General features: G+C 36.2%; 3 protein-coding genes and 1 long non-coding RNA gene across 4 annotated transcripts; 3 read left to right on the top strand and 1 right to left on the bottom strand.

Annotated features, from left to right (window-relative positions):
* Nucleotides 1–4400: 4400 nt before the first annotated feature.
* LOC103429498 (organelle RRM domain-containing protein 2, mitochondrial) lies at nucleotides 4401–7868 on the top strand. The gene is made up of 4 exons (XM_008367646.4): nucleotides 4401–4770; nucleotides 6139–6207; nucleotides 6292–6398; nucleotides 7479–7868. The coding sequence occupies exons 1-4, from the start codon at nucleotides 4617–4619 to the stop codon at nucleotides 7575–7577; spliced, it is 429 nt and encodes a 142-aa protein (XP_008365868.1). The 5' UTR covers nucleotides 4401–4616; the 3' UTR covers nucleotides 7578–7868.
* A 5639-nt stretch (nucleotides 7869–13507) lies between these two features.
* Nucleotides 13508–14572, top strand: LOC103429487 (uncharacterized). The gene is made up of 2 exons (XM_008367639.3): nucleotides 13508–14020; nucleotides 14304–14572. The coding sequence occupies exons 1-2, from the start codon at nucleotides 13710–13712 to the stop codon at nucleotides 14353–14355; spliced, it is 363 nt and encodes a 120-aa protein (XP_008365861.1). The 5' UTR covers nucleotides 13508–13709; the 3' UTR covers nucleotides 14356–14572.
* Nucleotides 14573–15695: 1123 nt separating this feature from the next.
* Nucleotides 15696–21276, bottom strand: LOC103429477 (organic cation/carnitine transporter 4). Its single transcript, XM_008367630.4, has 2 exons — nucleotides 20769–21276; nucleotides 15696–16972 (listed from the first exon to the last, which is right to left on the bottom strand). The coding sequence occupies exons 1-2, from the start codon at nucleotides 21217–21219 to the stop codon at nucleotides 15777–15779; spliced, it is 1647 nt and encodes a 548-aa protein (XP_008365852.1). The 5' UTR covers nucleotides 21220–21276; the 3' UTR covers nucleotides 15696–15776.
* LOC139194506 (uncharacterized) lies at nucleotides 21258–21867 on the top strand. The gene is made up of 2 exons (XR_011579438.1): nucleotides 21258–21443; nucleotides 21567–21867. It is a non-coding gene; the product is annotated as an uncharacterized lncRNA (long non-coding RNA).
* The last annotated feature ends 137 nt before the right edge of the window (nucleotides 21868–22004 follow it).

Genomic DNA, 22004 nt, shown 5'->3' with positions numbered 1-22004 from the left:
GAATGGTAATTCTTTCTTAACTCAAAGAAAATTAATGAGAAACCATGTAGTCCTTTTATTTGGTTTGTCATGGATGTGTTCTTTGTCTTCTGGTTATGTTTTTATTTGCTCAAGCTTGCTTCTGGTTATGTTTTTATTTGCTCAAGCTTGCTTGATTTGGCTGCTTATAGAACATATAAGGTTTACCTATGTCATGGCTGCTTGATTTTCATAGTCTCATTAACCAGGTTTACCTATGTCGTTGACTCTGTGTTTGCTGAATTATAGTTAAATGTGGTGTTTGACTAAGAACGAAAAATAAATTTTGGAATTGAAATGGTGTTGGACCTTTTGCTTGAAGACAACCTGATGCCTCAACAGAGGAGTATGGTGTTAATTAAAAGTTTTAAACTTGGATTGAAGTTGGTCAGATTTGCTGTTTTCTGCTTTGTTTTTGCTAAAGATTTTGATCTAGGCTAAGTTTCCGCACCTCCATGACCTGTGGCCACTTAGCTAACCCTACTGATTTATTATCTTAAGGATAATATTTGGCTCTTTCCCTTTGTAAATAAAGAATCACCTCCGTGGCCTCTAGCTTGTTGTAAGCCTCCTCTTGGTTGCTGATAAGCTTGGTATTTCTAGATCTAGGGTTATTTCTTTCTAATGTTTGATTCTTTTAGGGCTTAAGGCTGCCAGATTTGATTAATGAAACATGCATTCCATTCATGTAAGATAATGAGCATTTCATATTTTATTTCAGTCAAGATATGAAGAATCCAGCAAGCATAGTGGGATTGGTTACTCTTCTACTGGGGACTCCCCTGAGAAGCCGGAGGACGAGGCAATAGAAATTGACTCGGAAAATGAAATAGACGTTGAAGGTGACCCTGAAAATGACGGCGAAGAATTTGAGGGCAAAAATGAAAAAGTCAGTAACTCTGATTCAAGAAAACGTAGCTGAGTTTGGGATCATTTTACAACATATTATGTGACGAAAAAACAGTCAAAAATCAATGAAAAGGGAGAGAAATATTTGGCCGAAGTAAAACTTAGGAGAGCTAAATGTAATTATTGCCCAAAACAGAGCAGTGTAGATGACTATGCAGCTGAACCAAGAGTTAATGGCACCACAAACATAAGACACCACATTGAAAGATATTGTAAATTTTACCAAGGGAATAGAAGTAAAAAGCAAAAAGTTTTGGTTGGGGATAAAAGTAAAGGTAACAATCTGGTTGCTGTTGGATTTTCACAAGAGAGTGTGTTAGAAGCATGTGTCAAGATGGTAGTCATAGATGAGATGTCATTTAGTACAGTTGATAAGATAGGGTTTCGGCTTTTTTGTGCTGTTGGTATACCATTGTTTAAAGTGCCTTCTAGAAGAACTCTTGTGAGAACTTTTCTCAACATGTCTAATGAATCGAAAACTTATTTGAAGAAAACCTTAAGTGCCCATAGAATTTGTCTCACTACTGACACTTGGACAAGCACACAAAACACCAATTATATGGTTCTTACTGCACATTTTATTGATCATGAATGGAATATGCATAAGAGGATCATAAACTTTTGTGTTATTCCTAACCACTATGGAACCACAATTGCAAAGTTAATTGAAAGTTGCTTGTTGGAATGGGGGATAAACAAAGTTATGAAGATCACAGTGGACAATGCTTCCGCAAATAAAGTTGCTTTGGATCAACTTATGACGAAAATGAATAGGTGGGAAAATTCACAAGCTATTCTAGGTGGCAAGTATTTACATGTGAGATGCATCGCTCACATAACCAACATAATTGTGAGTCATGGGATGAAGAGGCTAAATAATGGTCTATTAGCTATAAGAAATTGTGTGAGGTTCATGAGGAGCTCTCCACAAAGATTTGAGCTTTTTATGCAAGCCGTGCATAGGGTGAAATTGACATGCAAAGCAACGGTTTTCCTTGATTGCCCTACTCGGTGGAATTCTACATTTGTTATGTTGTATGTAGCCTTGAAATTTAAGAAGGCCTTTGCTACAATGGCGGAGGATGAAGCAAGTCCTTTTTTGGCTTACTTTAAGGAAGTTGAAGATGAAAAAGATGAAGATGGTGTGATTATTGTTTGCCAAACCAAGGGGAGGAAAAGGGTTGGACCACCAACGGAAGAAGATTGGTCCAAGGCGGAGGTTTTTATCAAGTTTTTACGGGTGTTTAATGATGTGACTTTGAGGATGAGTGCTTCTACACATCTCACGGTTCATACCGGCCTCCATGATGACATAAAAGTGGAGACCGCCATCAATAACTTAGAATCCCGAGCTAACATGCAAGTGGGTTTACCGTCGGAGCAATTATTAAAGGCAATGGCATCCGATATGTGATCAAAATATGCAAAATATTTTGACTCATACCATAAATTGAACCCTCTTATTGTGATTGGACTTGTTTTAGATTCGAGGTTCAAGTTGAGGCATGCCACACAACTCTTTAGAAATAAACTTTCCGACATTGAGGTACAATTGAAAACTGAAGAAATAAAAAATATATTGCGTGCCCTTTATGATGAATATGTTCCTAATGTTGAAGGTGGAAACTACATGAAGAAATCGGAAAGTTTACAATCACAACCTTCTTCTACCTCATCTAATGTGGCTATGACGGAAGATGATCTAATTGATGAATGGATGCATTTTGTTGAAGATAGTGATGAGAAAGTGGTGGGAGATGAGGTGAATTCTTATTTGTTTGATCCATTGGTACAAATTATAAAATAAGAGTCCACAAAGTATTTTAACATTCTCTTATGGTGGAAGGTGAATAGTAACAAGTATCTTATCTTGGCCGCAATTGCAAAAGATATTCTTGCAATTCAAGTTTCGACCGTGGCATCGGAGAGTGCTTTTAGCGCCGGTGGTCGAGTGATTTCGGATTTTAGGAGTTCTTTAACTCCTAAATCAGTGGAGGTCTTGATATGCATGCAAAATTGGTTGAGGGGTGATATTATTACTTTGGAGGATGATACACCTTCAATTGACCACATTAAGTTTTATGAAAGTATTGAATCCAGTAAGTATATCATTTGAAGTAAAAGAATTTTTTTCGTTTTCTTTTTTCAACTAAACATCAATTATATTTTTTATGTTTTATATTGTGTAGAGTTGGCCAAATCGACTTCAAGCATTGCCTCTCTTATTCTTGATCAACAACCACAACAAGCTCCAAACCAATCTCAAGGTTCTAATTCACAAGAGCCTCCCCTTATGCGTTTACAAGATGCAAGGTCTTCACAAGCTCAAAGGCCTCCTAAACCTTTAAAGAATAAGTGTCCGAAAGGAAAAGGAAAGACAAATGTTTGAAACTTGAACGATGCAAAGTAAGTTGCAAACTAAGACTTTGTTGAATTCCATGAACCATTTATTTTTTAGGAAAACTAATGAAAATGGCTTGAAAACTTTGAGTTTTAATGATAAGGACAAAATAAAGGGTAAAGTGAATAGTACCAGGATTGACTTTTTAGTGTAAAAATGTAACAGTACCGGGTGCTTTTCGTTAAAGTTCCCTTTTTTTTTTGGTTGTACTAATGCCATAAGGCATTTGACATTGAACTTTGTTTGAAACTTTGAAGTTTGAACTTTAGTTGTATTATGGCGAACTTAACTTTTCAATTGGGTTGTAGTAAAGTATTGTGATTGGTGATCAAATTGAATTTTAGTAGATGTGATGCGTTTTTGTGCAGTTTTGTGCAGTTTTTTGGTGCAGTTGAGCTGCTGTTTTTTGTGCAGTTTTGTGCTGCAGTTTCAGTGCATTTTTTGCTGCAGTTTTGTTGCAGTTTTTTGGGTTGTTTTGCTGCTGTTTTTCTGCGTCTTTTATGCAGTTTGGCTGCATTTTTTTGGCAGTTTTGCCGCTGTTTTTTGCTGCAGTGTTGTTGCTGTTTTTAGGGCAATTTTGCTGCATATTCATTAATTAATATACAAGGAAAATAAGACCGTTTTATGCATATATATATATATTTTAAATTGTACATTTTTTTCTCAAAAACCAAACCGAAACCGTTGGAAACCACACCGAACCGAACCAAACAATTTGGTTTCATTTCGGTTTTGGCTTCAAAACCGCACCGCAACACAAAAAGTTTCGGTTTCGGTTGCGGTTTCACTCGAAACCGCACCGCGCCCACCTCTACTAACAACCCCAACACTCATAAGCTTTCTTACAACCAATCCTAACTATTTATTTGGTAATCCTATCTGGATCTCATCCTCCTAATCCACAAAATCAATGAATTCATACTATTGAAATTTGATCTAACAATTGAAGTTATTATAATTTTTAAAATGGCCCCATATTTGTAACCGTTTGATTAAATTTCAATGAAACGAATTCTTTAATATCATGAATGGGAGGGATCCAGATCCCTTTCCATCCCACGAACCATGATTGACCCGTTAGATTGAAACGAAACCCTACCCCTTTTAGGCATTACATACTAGAAACGGAGGCCAATTTCGTAACTTCAGCAATCAGCTTTCCAATCTCCCTCATATAGCTGACCTTTCTCTGTCTCTCTCGCTCTCTCTAGAAAATCTACATCGAGGTTTATCGAATAGGGTTTTAGCTTTTAGGCCGTTGCAGCATAGACTCTCAAGCGCAAAGACAATGGCTTTGACACTGAGAGCAGCGGCGGCCGCCGCCGCCGGTTCCACTCGTGGCTTGGGGCGGCTCTTCTCAACCAGTTTCATTCCCCCAATGAACTCTGCAACGCCTTCGGCTCGAGAGCAGGCTGAGCCGAGCACGAACCTCTTCGTCTCCGGTATGTCAATCTCTTCCTCTTTTCCCGCTTTTCCCCTCATTTCCTTCATGTTTACCGATTTATCTCTTATGGGTCATCGGCGTTTTGGTCTATTTTGAATTAATTTGTAAAAAGCTCGCGTCTTTGCGTCACTTGTTCAATGATTTTTGAGTTAGCTGCTGAGAAAATGATTGCAGGAAATCATAATTTGTTTAGACTTATTTTATATGTTAATCACTTTTGGGCAACCTAGAAACTGAACCCCCACTAAATTGATTCGTTTGCTTACTTCGACAATTTAACATTTTGTTTTTAATTACAGAAATCCTAATTAGATACCAACTGTTGCTTTTCAATTTTATATGCCTTTTTTTTTTTGACAAACCAAACAGAGTGTTACAGAGTTAAAAGTTTGCAACTTCTTAATTATAGACTGATATTAAATGTTGGATATCTACAGTCCGTTTGATAATTACTTCGTTTTTAGTTTTCAATGTTTATGCTTGAAGAATGGTCGTGGAGGTGGGGAGGGAGGGGAAGTAATATAGAAGAATGAATGATAACAAAATCTTGAAAGTGAACAAACTTTAGTTTTTTAGTTTTAGTTTTCATCTTCTGTACCTATACATTTCTTCTACGTCTGTCCGATCATCCTTCCTTCACTTATGTATATCCCTGTATATCTCTCAATTCTTCCATGCATTTCCGCTTCATCACTAACAAAAAAATAAAAACTAAAAGCTAAAACCAAAAATGAAATTGTTATTAAACGGGCCATAAATTTCGAGTTTTTGTTATCTCTTTCTTTGACGTTTGCCTTTAGCAGTTGTTTTTTTTTTCTTCGTATAGGTTTACTGTCAGGTACAATAGAATAAATAGTATCTTTTGGAAATGATTGCTTACTCCTCGGTCAATGTTATTTGTGAATATTTGTGAATGTGCAAATGTCAATGTTATTTGTGAATGTGCAAATGACTGATGTATTTATTGGGTATGAAAGCTGATTCTGAAAATCCATGAACCACTTGATGCTAACAATGAATATGCGACTCTTCATTAACGAGCTAATGTTTTGTTTCACATGGCCCGTCAGAGAGATGTAGTTTTGAATTTATTTTTTTTCATTATTAAGGGTTGGAAGTGCAAATTTATTTTTTAAGGCAACAATTTATTATTGTTAAGCACAGGAAGAGTTTCCGAGCTTATCCATGTACATTGATTATCTTGAAGGCAATTTCTTTGTCTTCCATGTATTTTTAGATTAAATCTTTCATCTTTTGTTTAGTTGATAAGTGCCTTGCAGACTTTAGTGGTCTAGATTCAATCACACTTGAGTTTCCTTTTGGTTTACTATGATTTTTATTGGGTCGCTTATCTGTTTGTTTTCAGGGCTCAGCAAACGTACTACTACAGAAAAATTACACGAAACCTTTTCTCAGTTTGGTGAAGTAGTTCATGGTGTGTAGTTATCCTTCACAATTGTTACTGTTATATAATGATTTCTTTAGTAAATATTTACTAATGATTCTCTGCTGTTTACAGCTAGAGTGGTAACTGATCGAGTATCAGGATATTCCAAGGGGTTTGGTTTTGTAAAGTATGCTACCCTAGAAGATGCTGCCAAAGGCATAGAAGGGATGGATGGAAAGGTCAGTTGACAGTTTTCCTTGCACAGTTAAAGTTTGTTAGACACTACATGATAAGTCAGTGAAAACACAGTATTTTAGCGATGCAATATGGCTTCTCCCAACCCAACAAAAGGGTTCTCTATATTTGTTGGGGTAGCCTTGTTCCGTTGGATGTATTCACACTCAAACTCCAGAACTATAAAAAAGAAAGATGTTTAACAAATTGAAAATCTTCCTTCTAAAAAATATTTCATCAATTCTTCAGGAAAATGTTTTCAGTTACTTCCCGCTGGCTCAAGGCAAACAGAATGCACATACTTTGCTTCCATTCAGAAGGAAGCTCTAAGAATGATATGAGCACAATATAAGAAATTTCCAGTCGGAGCCCTCATGATTACATTACCTTAACATTTCAAGCACTGAAGCAGTTTTAGCATACTTATTTTTCTTTCAAAGACGTATCTGGAACTCTCCTTGAACCAAAAAATTATGTTTACTTTTTTCTGACTAACAAAAAGCTACTTCATCTAGGATATCTCAAATCTCATTCTGCATGCTCCACATTTTTTTCATCTTTCACACTATGGAGTTCCATGGCATGGAAGTTCCAATGAGCTAACGCAATTATCTCATGACCAAACTTTGTTGCATGTTCATGCCATAACCTGCGGACCACATTGTCTGGTATCCAAAGATCATTAGCCATCAGATTGTCACGTTGTTCAAACTCACAAGTGCAGGAAGCTTTTACAAATTTGAAAATAAGATTTCATAATATTGACATTATATGTATTTAGTTATCTTGTTATTTGTTATTGCTGCAATGTTTTTTTCTTGCATTCATTGAACAAAACAAACACTATTGATGTCTGTTTGGGAATTTACTTAACTTGTAAGGCCTTTTAAAATACGAAAGTGTTCAGGTATTAATTATCACCCTTTCTCTGGCACTTCTACTTTTTAGGGGTTTTGTTTATTAATGTCGATTCAGCCGTCCTCCTCCATTGATAGTGGGAATGGTTGTCCATTTATTTGTTATCGATATTTAGCATACACACTTTTCTATCTTGGAACTGAAGTTTTTGTTTTGTTTATGTGTAGTTTCTTGATGGTTGGGTCATATTTGCTGAATACGCAAGACCCAGACAGCCAACTCCACCACCTCAGAACAATATGGCTTCACCATATAGCCGTTATTAAATCCTGTTTCCAAGGCGAGAAAGCTTGTCAGGTTAATAATATTTATCACCAGCTGGAATTCGTTGATCATACTTCATCATTTTTCGGTTCAAGGTTGGGTGGTCTTCATTGCCTGGAATTTCATAAATGAGGTGGGGATTGTCCTAATCTGACAACCAATCAAGATTGGGAAATCAAATGTAGCATCATTCATATGTTTTAATGTAGTCTGCAAGACTGTTTACTTTTGTCAACATGTAGCGGAACTTCTACTGATATATCATATATTCTAGACCTCTTTTTGAACTTGAATGGTAGATGACTTTGCTTGTTGACTGGCTGTCTGGTATTGTATTATTCTTCGGAAAAAAACTAGAAATTAAACTTCACCAATTCCTTTGTATCTTCAATTTGTGTGAAGGGTGTTCAGTTTCTCTGAGCTTGAGGCTGATGCCTCGTAAGCGTTTCAGGCAGGAGGCATCTGGAATTTGTTGAGTAGTTGAAATCCGAGTTTGAGTTCATTTATGGGGTAGGAGTCCATGCTGCGATGCGAGCTGATCATTATTATTGCCCCTTCTATGTAAGGTATGTGGCTTCCTTCGTCCGCTTTGTGTGATATGTGATTAGTGCTACTGATTGGCATTAAGCCTAATCTGTTACTCAATTAAGTAGTGATGGTCCCAATTGTCTTCCACAGCAGTGCCAAGTCCTTGATCCTCGTTATAATTATCCTTGGGGCTATTGATTAATTGTTGCCATTAGGCCTAAAGTCGGTACTGGTCCCTCTTGTGTTTCTCATCGATGCCAAGTTTCTTAATTAGGTCATCCTAACCATGTTAGCTTCCATCAAGTCGGCTTTCGTGGTGTGTGTCCCGCCTTGTCTCGTTGGGATCGTTTGGTATGTAGCGATTGGTCGACCTGATTATCCGAAAGAAATCCTCATTTTCTATGGTTTTCCAGTTGCAAGTTTGTAGGGTAATTCAGTGTCGTATCTGTATGATCTGGCAATTCTTTAAGCTTTGTGTGTTTTGGACTTTTGGTAGACGCATACATATGGTGGCTAGATGCATATGAATTTAGCTGGAACAGTACAAACTCAGTCTTTGATGGTTTCTCCTGCCATTAACTACACTAGTGCAGGAGGTGTGGCCTCAATCGGCCAATAGCATTCACACAATTTCGTGACATGCCCCAATGGCCGTCGAGCACCGCCTTGTGATCGAAGCAACCGGAGAAAATTTATGGCCGCGAAAGTGACCAGACATTGGATATTTTGAAGTTAATGCCTCGTCATCGAATTAGGACAAACAAATCATTTTTTGGTTGGATGGAAATTAGAGGGGGAATGAGAAGACGGTATTAGATGCGTCCTCGTTTTTTTTTCTCAGCAGCTACGCAGCAAGCATTTTTGGGGACAGGAGATGCTTGAATTGTGGCTTTCTTTCAAAAATGATATTTAGCAGAAAGAAAGAATTTTCTGGTAGAAAGTTGGGATTAAATGAGTGAAGTCTAAGATGAAGTAGGATTCTCTTCCCTCTTTTTTTTTTTCTCTGTTTTTCTCCTCTTCTTTTTGAACGGTTACGGTTAAGTCACGTTAACATCTTATATTAAGTTTCTAGAGAGAGAGAAAATGAGAAGTGTGAGAGGAGGAAAGAAAATGGGAGGAAAATAGAAGGAAAGAGAATCCTACTCTGTCTAAGAGCCACCGATAAACTACTATTTCGTTTGCTAGAATCAAAATTGTGGTGGAAATGAATTTGGATTGTTGAGAAAGGTGCATATTGTTCACCATTCACCCTTTTATGTGGTTCAAAACGAGGAATGCTTGCATTAGTCGCTCGCATTGTGTCGGGCTATCCTTGACTGATACGGGTCTTATCTTATGGATGCAACTCATAATATTATTGGACAATTGTAAATAATAATGTAAGAGGAGGGGTTTTAGAGTCAAAACAAAAGTCGAAACCTCTTCCAAAATAAAGAAAAGTATTGCGGAACTAAAATCATAGAATTAGGTCTAAGAAATAAATGAAAATAACTCATTGCCAGGCTGCTAGGCATTTCTATAAATAACAAGTTCAATGTGGCACGTTTTGTTGATTGATCCAATTCGCCTTGTTATTAATATACACAAAACGTGTAGTGTATTTGTTAGATTGTAGTTAGATTGTAGTGGATGGAGCAAAAGTTGGCCAACAAGTTGTTTATCCCCGTAGGCAAAGCACTGCGAGTAACCTTTTGTTATGTGGTAATACGACGTCAAAGATTATGACCCATCAATTTAATTAGTTAGGAAATTTAGATTGAATTTATTTATTTATTTTATAAGGATTAAGTACCTAAACCTTTTCAACGATTTAGTGTCATTCCAAATTGGTCTTAAGCTTTTGAAATATTCGAAACAAGTACCCAACCTATTGAAAATGTCATATTCGTTAAGTCCAGATATTTTTTTTGTTAAATATACGTGTGGCAACAATGGATCTCACTTTTTAACTTACCGTGACACAAATAATAATAAAAATAACTTAAAAAACGACACGAAGATGAAAAAACAAAAAACAAAACAAATTCACAAATAAAATGAAAGACAAAATGAAGATCGGGAAATATTGAGCCCCTGCCACCTCCAAGCTCAATCTATCACCGAAACTCCATCCCAACCTCTGTGCTAATCTTGAAAGCTGTGAATCTGTGATTGGCCTAGTTAATTTAATAGAAATTAAATTGGGGTCTAACGAATGTGACATTTTCAATAGGTTAGATGTTTGTTTGAAATGTTTAAAAATGTTAAGGCCAATTTGGAATGACACTAAAAGGTTGGGGTTGGGGCAAAAGCTATCAAAACGGGTGATTGGGGAAGGAGAGATAGGTCCATTCACGAACACTATTGGTTGGTTCACTCCTCCCGCGGGAACGACGGCAGCCTGATTATCAGCTGAACTACGTAATCAAAGGATCCACAAAGGCCTGGAATTAAAAAAATTGCCCCTTGTCGTGTTGGGAGTACTTAGTCCATTACTCCATTATATAATTTAGAGGAGTTTAAGAATTTGTTGAAAATATTAATACGTGACAATAATCAGATGGGGCTTGTAGGATAATTGGGTATTTTTGTGGGTGAGGTTCTTGAATAAAAATGCCATCTATTGACATAAATTTGATTAATTTGTCGCCCTTTCTTTGGGGCATGTTTAATGCTTTTTTAATTTAGGTTTTGGTAAGCTATGCACCAAGTAATATTATTGGTAGAATTTTAAAAAGTCATAAGTGGTGTGTTATCCTGGGGGATGGTGTCTTCTTGTTTAACTTATTACGTTTTATGTTTAGACTTTAATTTTTAATTTTTTTTTTGTAGCATAAAACAATTATATCGGTGGTATCTATATAATAGAAAGCCGGAGGCTCACGCATGCCGGCAAAAATTATTAGGCCAAAATTGCCGCTCAACTAAAAAAATCCAAAAGCAACCTAATATAATATATCAAATAATGTAGGGGTAATTTGGTAATTTGATTATTATAAAATATAATATAAATATAAGTGGGAAGAGAGAAAATAATACAAAAGGTTTTTTGCATGCAGATAACAATGTGATTAAATAAGTTATCAAAGGTCTTTTGCATACGGATAATAATGTGATTAAATTAATTTTCAAAATAATAATAATTATTTTTTAAATAAATGATGTTATCTACACTAAGGGAAAATGAGGTGGGCTTAGCCTCACAATAGGTTAGCAATAATGTGATTCAATCAATTGTTTATTAAATATTATTTTCTTTATTCTTAATATAAATTCTATAGAGACCGATTTTATTATGTGAATTCAGCTGCTTTAATTGGTTTATGAGGGGTTTCTTCTATCATGATCTAAAATTATTCATTTACTTCAAATTTTTGACTTTCCTTTTGTCAATTTGCGCATATAAAATTTAAAACGTATAAGTCGCACGTATCACGTCGTGATTTAAAAAGTACCTTCTGCACGTGCGTAAGCGCGTGCATGAATGCTAGTCGTCGTATAAAACGGTTGAGTGGAAGCTGAAAAAGCGTGTGTGCACAAATAATTTCTGAGCAGGAGTTTAGAAGAATTACAAATTTTGCTAAAGGATAAATTGAATATAAAATACGAAAATGAGTAGCTTAGTTTTTGGTGAATTAATGTGGATGAATTAGTGCAATAAAATAAATGCAGGCTAGCTAAGGGCAGTGTTGCCGTTTTGCTAGTTTAAGAATAAATCCATAAGAGCCATTCCATACCTTTGTCATAACTTGATTACCCACCAGAGAAGTCCAGGACTGCGAACCACATCAAAGCAATTTGTAATTACGTATCAACCATATAAAAAGTGACACAATTTTATTTTATTTTATTTTTTAGAAAATAAGTGATACATATTTTGAATAAGAAAAGTGGCACTTACAAGTCACTTTCTGACGGAATTAGATCCCATTCGGATCCACTTTGTGAGTATCTTAAGGATTCTCACATCTTAGTCATCCATCGTGTATTGTGAGGCTATAAATCATTTGACTTTTTTTTATTTAAAATTAAATACAAATAGTATCTGATAAAAAGTAACCGTACGATATACGATAAACGACTAAGATGTGAAGATCCCTAAGATTCCAACAAAATGAATCCGGATAGAATCCTCTTCCTTTTCTTTCTGACGTTCACATTCTAAATATACAAAATTTAATAAATTGAAAAGCTGACGTGATGGAACCTTTATACAATCATAGTTGGGCGATCGTTAATTTTTTTTTAATTTTTTTATGTTTTACGGTGTTGTTTTTAAGTGATTGCACGAAGTATTTAAAGAGTTAATTGCCTTGTGTCATTTAAGAATAAGCATGCCCTTCAACATGAAAAATAAAATGTCCCACATATTATTATGTTAATGGTACGACGTGGCTAGGGCGGCTATAAGGAGAATCCATTGAGGCGGCCAACTTAAGTGAGAGACATTCATTTTTACTTGTAGGTAAAAGGTTTTAAGTTTAATATTCATAAAAAACGAATTTGAACCATCTTATTACTAGTCATTGTGAGGTTAAGCTCACCCCTACTCCTTTAGTGTAGATGATATCGTTTGTTTAAAGAAAAAAAAGAGTAGTTTGTAAATGCATAAATAAGAATGACACTCATTTCTTACAATTTCATTCATCAAAACACATGCCATTAGTCCTAACAAATCCAACCCTTTACCACAGTGGTGGAAAAGTATTGAGCCCTTGCATGACAGCGACGGTTCAAACCCCGTCAGTATCTAATTTAACATCTAATATAACAAAATTTGTTGTTTAACCAAAAAAAAAAAACATGGAAACTCTCTTTTATGCCCTTTTTTTGTCCCTTGCACGCCCCTACCACTTGCGCTATAAAATACGTTTTTACTTGCATATCTTACCCATTAAAAAATTATTTGATAATTAAGAAGTAGATTTGAATTGATAAGGATCAAAATCATGGGGCTCTTTATATGTATTTTCTATACTTCCTCTTTCCACAATCTTTTATCATAACAAATCATGTTGATATTGAATCAAACTGAACATTGAATATTGATTCAATTTACATAAAAAGTATATTGAATGAAATTGAAAATGTCAAATTTTCTTTGTAGACAGAGTCACAGAGATGCACTACTCTACACACCATGTCATTCCATAAATTCATTATGATTGGAAATAAGAGAAAGACGTATATGAAATAGGTTCATTTTTAGGATAACGTTTTTGTTTAATAATATAATATATGTAAGTTTTTGTTCAAATGGTTTTACTATTGGATCATAATACCAGCTGCAGACATGATAGTGAACTAGTTCCATGCAAATTACACGGTCGAAAACAGGGGCACAATTGTAATAATCCCACAAAACCATGCCCAGTCTGATCGCATGCTTCAGATAAATCCCAACATATCCACCCAAACCAAACGCATTATAAAATCCTCGCTCTCCCACAAAAACCAGAGGAGAGCCAGGAACAAAGTCCACTCCCCAAAACCTTCTATCTCTTCCGCCTGAAACCCTAGACGAAAATGAGATCCCGCCAATGGCACAAACCATAAATCTCAACAATTTCGAGCCCCTCTTTCACACAATTCTCAGGTAACGCACATCGTAACAGCAAAATCACGCCATGAAGTTCTTGTTAGAGTTCGTCTCGTGCTGCGGGGCCACTCGCCCCGCAACATCCACCAGCGAGCCAGCTTCGCTTTCTGAGGAGACGAGGTCGCTGGTGAGGGCGCCTAGCCGAATGAGACGCTGCAGCAGAAAGCGCAGGAGCTCGGTAAATTCGTGCGATTGGAGGCCGTCGCTAAGCTCAATTTCCGAGGATAACGTTACTGCGATGGTGGTGGATCGAACGGCTGGGATCGAGAGATCCGTGAAGAGGAAGAGCGGTCATGATCGACCAAAAGTTCAGGTCCGCAGCCACGACGAAGATAACGGGTACGTGAATAGTAAAATATAGTAAATAGCAAAATAGTAAAATCATCGGATGTTTTGCTTTCTTTAGACCACGATGTTGTTTCATTTGTGTTTGGTTTTGTTATTAGAAAATTGTTAACCACACTCCCATTTTTTCCCTAACATACTTCACTCTTTGTTTCAAATAATGGAATTTAATAAATCAAACAAAAACAGGAAACATAATTAAATTAAATTGATTAGTTGTCATTTCTCTTATTATTGGTTGTAAAATCGAATACATTTTGTATGGAATTTTTTTCAGGCGAGCGTCATTTGCGATTCCGGCGTTCTCTCCGATGCCTTTTATGTTTTGATATCATGGGATGGACTTGCAATAGCAGCCGGTTATTCATGCTCGAAACTAGGTGGGATAATGAAATGAGAGTGTGTCTATATGAACTTTAGGAAGTAACAATTAAAAAGCCTTCTTGTATTGTACCATTGTACTCGAATAGTACATTTGTATATTTTCCATTTATTTGTTTAGGTTTCCAATTGTTCATCCAATCCACTTACATTTGGCTTTTTTTTTCATAACTCAAGGACTGGAAATTGTTTTGTTTATAATTTTAATAAGGTAGAATATTAAACTTAAAAACAAAACAATTTAAGGCAGAATATTGCTCTTAAAAAACAATTTCCAATTAAAATTCTCTTCAAGAGTAAGAGATTTCAAATTCAATCCGATGACAACAAAAGAAAAGAAAATTTTCAAATTTCATGACAAAAGAAGATATTCCAAAAATTAATACAGAACCTTTCAACAGTCTTGAAACAAGGTTTCCTATATCGCATCACTACCTTAGTCTGTCCAAGGTGTATAGTATTAGGGAGTTGATGCAAATGTTCATACATGGTAAACCGTTGGATATCATATCATCATGGACCGGCAATATTTGTTTATATTAACGTAGAAAGTGTAGAGCGGGATATAAATATATCGTTTTAATTTTCATTGAGCCTGCAAGATTAGAGATAGATAAGCTGAGCAGCCGCAGATCGTCAAATGAAACACCCCTTCAACTTAACAGAGTGACTCATAGTCTAGTGCGTAATCTGTTGGAAATGGAGCATAATCTAGTTCATTAGGTTTTTTGTTGACTAAATTTGGAAGGATTCATATTTTTGCCCCAAGGGTTGGAAGAGTCTAATAGACGGATCGACGGTGCTTTGTTGTTGTTGTGATCGTCAACTACTAGCTAAAAGGCACTTCACTAAAAAAATGCACATGCATGGCGGCAATTGGCAAAAGTAGTGTCTGATCCAATTCAGCCTTGTTTGGTTTGTCAAAGTTATGAAACTGAGGTCTCTCTAGTTTATGTTTTATTAGAATAGCCTAAAATTAATTGACAATAAAATAGAGAGGCTCAAAATTAATTAAACTACATACTTAGCAAAGCTTCATTTTTCGATGCATGTACTCGCAACAGGGACAGCTGGATTGCAGTCGCTTCGCTTATATACGTCGTCAAAATTAAGAAAATATGAATTTAAGTAATTGGCAGCTGGATGGTAGGCGGCGAAGCTGTTGACAATGGGAGGTTTTTGCCTTCGGAAGAGAAGCAAATTGAAATTATAAGTGAAAAACATGCAGTGTGGTTTCTGTAATATATGCATTCGAGCATTAGCAGTACTATTTGCTTCGAATTAACAATTGATGCTACGTACTGATAACCTTAATTAAAAAGATATAATGTCAATCTTACAGGCTTATTATAATCAGGAAGTGACAAATTCACACACTTCTGAAAGCACCCTCCCCATCCTCCATCCCAGTCATCGTATCATACAAAGGCTTATTCAACGTCTCCGGCAAATAAAATGCAAACATTCCACCCACAACCCCACACATGGCAAACACTGCAAACGGCAAACCCCCGCCCAAAACCACCACAAACGGGGCCAAAATCGCCCCCATTTGTGCGGCTTGTGTGGCACATCCAAGCGCTGCATTCCTCACCACAGTTGGAAACAACTCCGTGGTGTAAATAAAAAGCAAATTGTAAGTCCCCGCCATCCCAAAAATCCCCAAAATCCCGCACACCATCCTAACAACTTTCCACACCCCAACATTCCCCACCAAGCTCCCAAGAAAACAAAAAACCCCACTAAACCATAGTGTCCCAATTGCCAATGGCTTCCTTCCATACTTGTCCAGTAATATTGCTGTGATTGTGAAAGCTGGCATTTCCGCCACAGCATTGAGTAGCACATTGATGTAGAGGTTGGTTTCGAGGTTGACAACGTTCAAACTCAAACCATAGTACACAACCGAGCACAAGAAATTTATGGCCACAGCTAGGAATAACCGAATTCGAGTAACTGGAGACTTCATCACATCAATTAGAGAACCACTTATTGCTTCTTTGCTCTCCAATAGTTCCTTGTATGTTTGGTCATCCTCGTTTGTAATAGTAGTACTATTATCATTGCTTGCTTCTTCGTCTAGGGTTAGGACAACTCCCTCAGGAAGGTAGTTCTTGTTGGAGTTTGCAATTACGCGCATTAGTTTCATGGCTTCAGATATTCTTCCTCGTATGAGGTACCACCTTGGGGACTCAGAGACAAATGGTAGGACAACGATCAAGAATAGCAATGATGGGATTGAGGAGACAATGTAGAGCTCGCGCCATTGTGGGAAAACGTACGCAACACAAGAGAGGATTGCAATTCCTATTGAGAAGAAGTAGAATGTGGACATTCCTGCTGCACCACGCTTTGTAGGACCGACAGGTTCAGTGGCAAGGACGAAGGCACATAGACCAACCCCACCTGTGCTGAAGCCGGTGAGGAGGCGGAAGAGGACGTAGGTCCAGTAGTTTGGGGAGAATGCTGTTAGGCAACCGAAGATCGTATTCACAATGCAAACAACGGTTAGGGAGCCTTTTCTTCCTAAAAACGAGTCTGACAAATGCCCAAAGATTCCCGCACCTAAAATGAAAATACGTAAATATTAATCTTAGTAGCCAGTTAAAATATAATAGAAAAAAGAGAGTTCATTATCCAACATTAATTTACAATATTTGGTACATTGACTGAATTATACTAATAGTTTGTAATATCGACAATGTACCAAATGCTATATATTGGCACCTGTTACAACCATTCACCATTTACATACACAATAAGTAGGAATAAGTAGGGGTGTGATATCCACACACTCCATTTTACTTCTTACATGCCTTTTTAATTTTCGGCCGTCGGATCGGATGAATTGAAAAAGATCAATATACATAAATTATCAAGGGGTGTGTGAAAAGTAAAATTGGGTGTGTGGATAGCACACCCCCAATAAGTAACAAGTAGTACAACACAATCAAACCAGAAGAAAGAACCAAAAGAGAAATTTGGGCCCTATTACTTAACATGGACCTGGAAAATGATAAAGAGCACTAACCAAATGTCCTCTATCAATTTGGTTGCTCTTCTCCTTCTTCTTTTTATTTTTACTTTTTTAATACAATGATATATTTATACTAGAGGATTAAAGATTGTGCTAAATCATAATTTGGTACTAAATTTATCATCTACAAATTTCGAACTTAAGATCTTTTACTTACAAATAGAATAAAAATATTACTAAAATGTAGTAGAAGGTGTCATTTGATGCTCTAATTGTACATGATTCATGTGCATATAACTAGAATTAGTATGACTTACTAGCTATGATTTTATGATAGGATCAACGCATTACTACTGACCAAGGAATAATAGTGGCATGTGATGTCGACCTATATACTATTCTATATCGCCAGTTATTTGGGAACGCTTTGCACACATGCATGTAAAGGAACACAGATACATGCTACCTCTAGAATTATTGGCCTGCCGCTACGCTATTTGCAGGCTTCACCAGTTTGAAAGCATCTTTAACTCAATCATGTAACCCCATTGTCGCCAATTATTTTTTGTGGCGAATTAGCCCGTTAATGGGATAGTGTGCTCTCGTCTTTACGTCTAAGTTCCAATATTTCTTCGTAAATTAAAATATATTGTTTTGTTAGAGAAGAAAAAGGAAATTAAAGTCAAATGAGTAATATTTGTTTTCTTTACTGGGTAGGTACTTACGCGAGATATAATCATTCGAAACTAGGGTTTTATTTTTCTTTTTGTTAGTCTAATGATATATTTTTACACTACAGAGAGGGAGAGTTCGGCTAAATCACACAATGAATAACCGAATATGGTATCGTATTTATCATCCACAAGATTCGAACCTAATACCTCTCACTTTCAATTGAAAAGAAATACTATCAGATTATAGTACTGAGTCATGAAACTAGGGTTTAGTTAAAGTCGAAAGAAGTGCTTTACAGGTAAGCTTGAACGGATATACCCTTTATATGAAAAAAGCCTGCATTTGGATATACCTTCCACATGAAAAAAGCTTGCTTTTTGTTTTTTTCGTTCGAAAAAAGCCTGCATTTTTGGATATGCCTTTGTATGTGGAAAAGTCTGAACTTTGTCCAAGACATTTGAGTTCACTTTTAGAAAAGCATGAACCCATCTCGAATCTTTTTCATTGTTTTTCCTTCTTATCTTTGCTCCGTTAGATAAAAGTGGCATCTCTCTTTAGTTTGTTAAATTCAGCTAGGACGTAATTATTGATTTTTCACTCCAACTTGTAACGAGTTGTCGACTTTTATGAACTTTAATTGTAGTCAATACACTCTTTCTGAAATTTTAAAATTGACTAATTTTCTTCTTGAACTTTAGTTTTAGTCTATTACTTTTTGAACTTTTATAATTAGCCAATTTTTTCTCTAAATTTTAGGTTTTATAATGTAAAAGGGTAATTTTATCCCTAATATGGACAACATATTGTAGGGAGGAGGAGGGGGGAGAATTCGCCAATTATAAAAGTTCAGGGGTAATCAGCTAAAATTAAAATTTAGGGGGGAGAAATTGGCCAATTATAAAAGTTACAGAGAAAGAATCCATTAAAACTATAGTTCAGAGAGAAAATTGGCAGGTTCTTAAAAGTTCAAGTGAGAAATCGGCCAATACCTCATATTAGATATGAACCCTTGGTTTTGTCTAATCTTTTCATATTTTCCCGTTTAATTCCATTATTTAAGCTAATTCCAAGAGTTTAGTTTATATATGTGCTTTTGTTTTATATTCTATGTTTGAGAATAAATTTTCATATCGGACATATGATAAAATAATATGTAATTAAATGATAGAATAAATTTTATATTCTATGTTTGAGAATAAATTTTCATATCGGACATATGATAGTAAAACTTCACACCTAATATTAGTATGTAGTTAAGTTGGAGTTAATATTGATGATGTTAGTGGTATACATGCTAAACCTAAAAAGAGTATAATTTTACCCAAATTCATCCAAAATATACTAAAAGAGAAGAGATCAAACTTGAGTGCGTGTTCTAGGCAACATGGGATATGTTTTGTTATAAGTACAAAGAATGAGAGAAAAATTGATTAGTTCGTTGTACAATATATATATTTACAACTAGTTATATTTTTCTGTTCTCTCGCAGAGTCATATTCTGCTAGCTGCTAGTGATAGTGATAGTGATGACAAGACAAGCCTTCTAAAGTCCTGATTAAAAAGTGTAATTTGGACATATTAATCTAAGGATAATGCTAGCCGGAGTCGCCGATCTCGTGAATCTGCTTCAATTTAGTGCTCCTAGGGTTCCACTGTTACAAAACTTAAGAAAATTGTAATTTAAAATTTTCAGTTCTCTTCTCCCTTGCACTATGAATTGGTAACCATGGTTGTCGATTTGCATATATCCATCGAAATATACTGGGCAAAACTAGGATTTGAATCTGTAAACCAAAGAAACAACCCAAGATCTGAATTTTGGAACTGAAAAAGTCGGGGGTCAATAGGCAATTTGAATTTGTCTCTCTCTTTTCCAAATTATTAATTTTTATATGGGTTTCTCACCACATCTTTTTTTTTCTCTAAATTTTTCCTTCGGAAATTTTTGGATATTAGATACATGTTCTTGAACCATGAATAATTTGTATATTTTGTGGACTATGAGTTAGTGGGTTTGCTTGATAAGCTTTTAATGGAGTTTTTATAAGTTAGGAGCCATGATCCTTTCATGGTTTGAGAGATACAACGGGAATTTTTTTACAGATATCTGGGTTTCATCCGCATGGAGATAAAGTGGGGCAAAGTACTAGACACGTAATGCTTTTTGGTTTATTTTAATACAAAAATATTTATACGTTAGACTAAGTCATATAGGTTAGTCGTAATAATTTGACTAATTTCCTCACACAAATCCACAAATGGAAAAACATGAACTAGTCAAAGACAGATTACTACTATCTAATGGAATGGCTTAATCATTTAAAATGTCAACATGCATATATTCAAAATAAAACTATTTGTACCGTATTTACTGTCTGGAATATTCTTAATGTTCATTATATCTTCCTAATTCATGAATTTTTTTTGTTACAACATTACTGATTATTTTATGTGAGTTGATAGTCTTTTCTACCATCTATATAAAAAAAAATGTATATTCCATTTGTGTGCTCGTTATATTCTTTGCACCTGTAAACATCTATCATCGACAAATTCGCTATCAAACAAGATGGAACAAAAACGTATTTAACTTTTCACAGTTGTAGAAGTTTATCTCATATGTTATATTATCCCGTGATTTTTTAAAAATTATAAACTAACAAAACAACAGATTAATTTGAGGGGGAGAGGAAGAGTAGGAAAACTGACCAATCATACAGCCGCCGAAGAACAAGGCCTGAGCCAGCCCAACCTTATACTTCTCCTCACAAACCAACCCCCATTCAGCAACGGTCGAGCTTCCAAGACCGCCGATCCACTCCCACGAACCCGGTTCGAGCCCGCAAACGGTCCTCGCCCTGGCATCGCAACCCGAACCAGATGCTCCATCCAAACACTGCCAAGTCGGTTCACGGTCTGCAAATATCATGACCATGGTGTGGAAGGCCTCCAGAGCCCAAGCCAAGCTGGTCAGCACAAAGTGCTTCATTTGGTACGGACCAAACTCCCCGCAATACTTTTGTAACATGTCGTCGATGCATAGTTTCTCTGATTCAGGCTCTCCGGCGGGTTTATTTGCATTGGAGAGCAGAGGTGACCGGAGCTCGGGGCTCTGATCGCCTCCCGAGTCAGATGACGATGATGATGAACGGGTGGGCATATTATGAATTGACCTAATTAATTTCTTGTGTAAGAGGTGGTCGTGGTGGCGTTTCTCATGTCGAAGGTTTAAGAGGTGGTGGCTATATATACTTGTGTTTTTCCTTGTCACCAGGAGCGTGATGCTTTTGGCTTGACACGTGGAGGGAACTCTAGCCGTCGATTTGTTTCCAAGCTTTTTTTTACTCAAATGGGTTTTGCGAGAGAAGTATTTATATGACACAGGTAAACTGCCACCCAGACGTTTTGTACCAATTATATAATATGACGTGAAGATAAATTTACACTTCTCGTTATATTATTGTCTTGAAATGTTATTGTAATGGTGTAAGTTTCTCTCTTATGTAGGGCTTAGGGGTGGCCTGGCAAGATTAGGGAATGCTGTTAGGATCTCTTTCCTTGGCATTACCCCATTTGTCATGAAAGTAATTACTATTCTTTTGTTCGTGATAAATCACTATCTCAAGGACAGAGGTCGGTGTGAGTCACAAAGGGTTCATTAGGTTCATAGCCCAAATGCTGAAAATGTGAAGCTGTAGCTAAAACGCCTGAAGTCGTGTGAAAGAAAGAAAAGAAGAAGAGAGGGATTTTGCACCTTGGGTTTTTGCTTTAAGCTTTCCCACTGGGATTCCTCTACTACAATTTGTTCCCCAGTACTCTTAACATGTTGATTCGATATTTCATAACTCATTTGTTTATTTTATACGAAAGATCTTGATGGAGCCGAATATGGATATGTTAAAACGCTTTTAAGCACTGAACCGCAATTTTTTTACAAATTTTCTT

Source organism: Malus domestica, chromosome 03, assembly GCF_042453785.1.
Source record: "Malus domestica chromosome 03, GDT2T_hap1".
Classification (NCBI taxonomy): domain Eukaryota; kingdom Viridiplantae; phylum Streptophyta; class Magnoliopsida; order Rosales; family Rosaceae; genus Malus; species Malus domestica.
This window is presented reverse-complemented; position numbering and strand designations above follow the sequence as displayed.

What these genes read in the sequence shown, in the direction of transcription:
- LOC103429477 (XM_008367630.4), bottom strand. Translation starts at nt 21,219, where the DNA reads ATGCCCACCCGTTCATCATCATCGTCATCTGACTCGGGAGGCGATCAG. An exon ending in CTTCGGCGGCTGTATGATTG is followed by an intron (nt 16,973 to 20,768) that starts GTCAGTTTTCCT and finishes TTTTCATTTTAG; the next exon opens with GTGCGGGAATCTTTGGGCAT.
- LOC103429498 (XM_008367646.4), top strand. Translation starts at nt 4,617, where the DNA reads ATGGCTTTGACACTGAGAGCAGCGGCGGCCGCCGCCGCCGGTTCCACT. An exon ending in CACGAACCTCTTCGTCTCCG is followed by an intron (nt 4,771 to 6,138) that starts GTATGTCAATCT and finishes GTTTGTTTTCAG; the next exon opens with GGCTCAGCAAACGTACTACT. An exon ending in TAGAAGGGATGGATGGAAAG is followed by an intron (nt 6,399 to 7,478) that starts GTCAGTTGACAG and finishes GTTTATGTGTAG; the next exon opens with TTTCTTGATGGTTGGGTCAT.
- LOC103429487 (XM_008367639.3), top strand. Translation starts at nt 13,710, where the DNA reads ATGAAGTTCTTGTTAGAGTTCGTCTCGTGCTGCGGGGCCACTCGCCCC. An exon ending in AGCCACGACGAAGATAACGG is followed by an intron (nt 14,021 to 14,303) that starts GTACGTGAATAG and finishes AATTTTTTTCAG; the next exon opens with GCGAGCGTCATTTGCGATTC.